Below are 1,817 nucleotides of genomic sequence, written 5' to 3'. Positions count from 1 at the left end.
AAGAGCCCCAGCCCTGAAGTCTGCAGGCAGGCCCTGTGGCCTGAGGAAGGATCACAGCCAGCTGCAGCCTGCAGTGCAAAGGAAAGGCACCACCAGCCAGTTCAAAGCCTTACAGCCAGTGCTCTGTCTGCCCCATGCTCCCATGCCCCCACATCCTTCCCCTCAGGCTCCCTTCAGAGATGATTAGTTTTACACAAAAGCTGTGCAAAAGCTGTGCACCTTCCTCTTTAAAGGCAAACCCAAGGTCTGGATGTGCTGTTAAGATAACAACACAGTTACTAAGAAAAAAAACCACCCCAAAACCTCAACCTCCAAGCCCCCCAGGTGCAGTGGCTTTGAGGTAGAGGTGCAGAACGAGGTGTGTTTGTGCTTGGCTGGCTCACTTCAACGTGTGGTGGTGCCAGTGCACAAGGCACAGATGCTGTGAGAGGGGACAGAGGCCACCACCTGCCCCGGGGGTCACTGTGAATGGCCCAAGTTCTGACCTGCATGGCTGAACTCCTGGGCTGATGCAAGGACACCACCCGCTTTAAGGACTCTACTCAGACATTACAGTACCTGCTGGTCACTCTCTTAAAAGGCAGTAAAAAGATTCAGGCTGTTTCAAGCCTTGCAAAATATCTGAAGGATCGGGGCCTCTTTTCAAACCATCTCTGTTTACTTTCGCCAGGAGGCGAAGGAAGATCTGTGTTCCTACACCACCAAGTCCAAGCACTAATGAACCAACCCTCCTCCTGGCAGCGAGCAAACAGTGCTATCAGCCATCACACACCTCTGTTAACGTGTATGCCTCCTCTGCCGTGCACTCAGCCTTCACCGTGGGGTTGCTCAGCGCGAATATGATGGGTCGATCGTTGATGGCAGCCATGGCTTTGATCACCTCGTGGGAGAAGAGCCTCCCAGCCCCCGCCACTCCTGCAGAAGCACACAAAAACAGGATCAGGTAGCTCAGGGCAGGCGACACAGCGGCTGCAGGTGAAGCTCATGTCACTCCAAAGCTCCTCCAGCAGCTGGGGGTGGAACACAGGCACTGCCGGGGGGCCGCCTGGGTTTTCACGGGAGCACCTAATTAATGTGTTCCAAAAGCCTGTTTTGCATGATCTTTTGTCCTGGATAATCAAGTGGGAATTACAGGTTCTCCACGGGTGATTCATCCTGGCTGGGTGTTAACAATGCACACCTGACACCGGTGTTTCTGACCACACCCAAACCCAGGGGTACAAACACACTGTGTTATGTTTGTACAGTGGTTACAAGCTTCAGGGTAGCTAACTCAGCTAAAAAAACCCACCTTTTCTTTTCCAAGTAAATCTTGTGCAAAGGCAGTTGCAGTCATACCGGGAAATACCTGTAATCTTATCTGTTTCCTGCAGGCAGGCACAGTTATAAATAAATACCTACAGGTGCCAGTGACCTGACAGGCATTGGTGATCTGCAGCAAGGAACTGCTCCTTCAAGCCTTTCTGCTGGCAGAGTCTGACCAGAGAAGCCGACTGGGGGAAGGAAGGTCAGAAAAAAACCCCAAAAAAACCAAACAACTCAAGTTAGGGGACTCCTGTAAAGCAGAAAGCACGGTGTTTGTGGCTGCTCTCTGTTACCAAGGTGCAGGAGGAGCACTCACTCTCCACCGCACTGAGAGAGACAACCTGCAGCTCAGTATATTTCCAAGCAGAAGATAGACCTCACATTTTCATCTCATTTGCACCAGCAGAAACGCAGATCGCTGCCTCCAGCCTCCCTGGAGCCACATTAGCAATTTAAAGGGCAGCAAACGACCTAAAATTACAGAAACAACAGTAACCTCACTTACCGATGAT

The 1,817-nt window shown here is 51.5% G+C and overlaps 1 protein-coding gene across 1 annotated transcript in view; it reads right to left on the bottom strand.

Annotated features, from left to right (window-relative positions):
- Positions 1-1,817, bottom strand: part of ME2 (malic enzyme 2) — a 22,715-nt gene that overhangs the window by 4,171 nt on the left and 16,727 nt on the right. Inside the window, exons 11-12 of the mRNA XM_027656061.1 lie at positions 1,777-1,801; positions 773-915 (exon numbers count right to left, since the gene is read on the bottom strand). Coding sequence (XP_027511862.1) covers positions 773-915; positions 1,777-1,801 — 168 coding nt within the window. The remainder of the gene's footprint in view (positions 1-772; positions 916-1,776; positions 1,802-1,817) is intronic.

Source organism: Corapipo altera, unplaced genomic scaffold (assembly GCF_003945725.1).
Source record: "Corapipo altera isolate COAL_440 unplaced genomic scaffold, ASM394572v1 61553, whole genome shotgun sequence".
NCBI classification, from domain to species: Eukaryota; Metazoa; Chordata; class Aves; order Passeriformes; family Pipridae; genus Corapipo; species Corapipo altera.
This window is presented reverse-complemented; position numbering and strand designations above follow the sequence as displayed.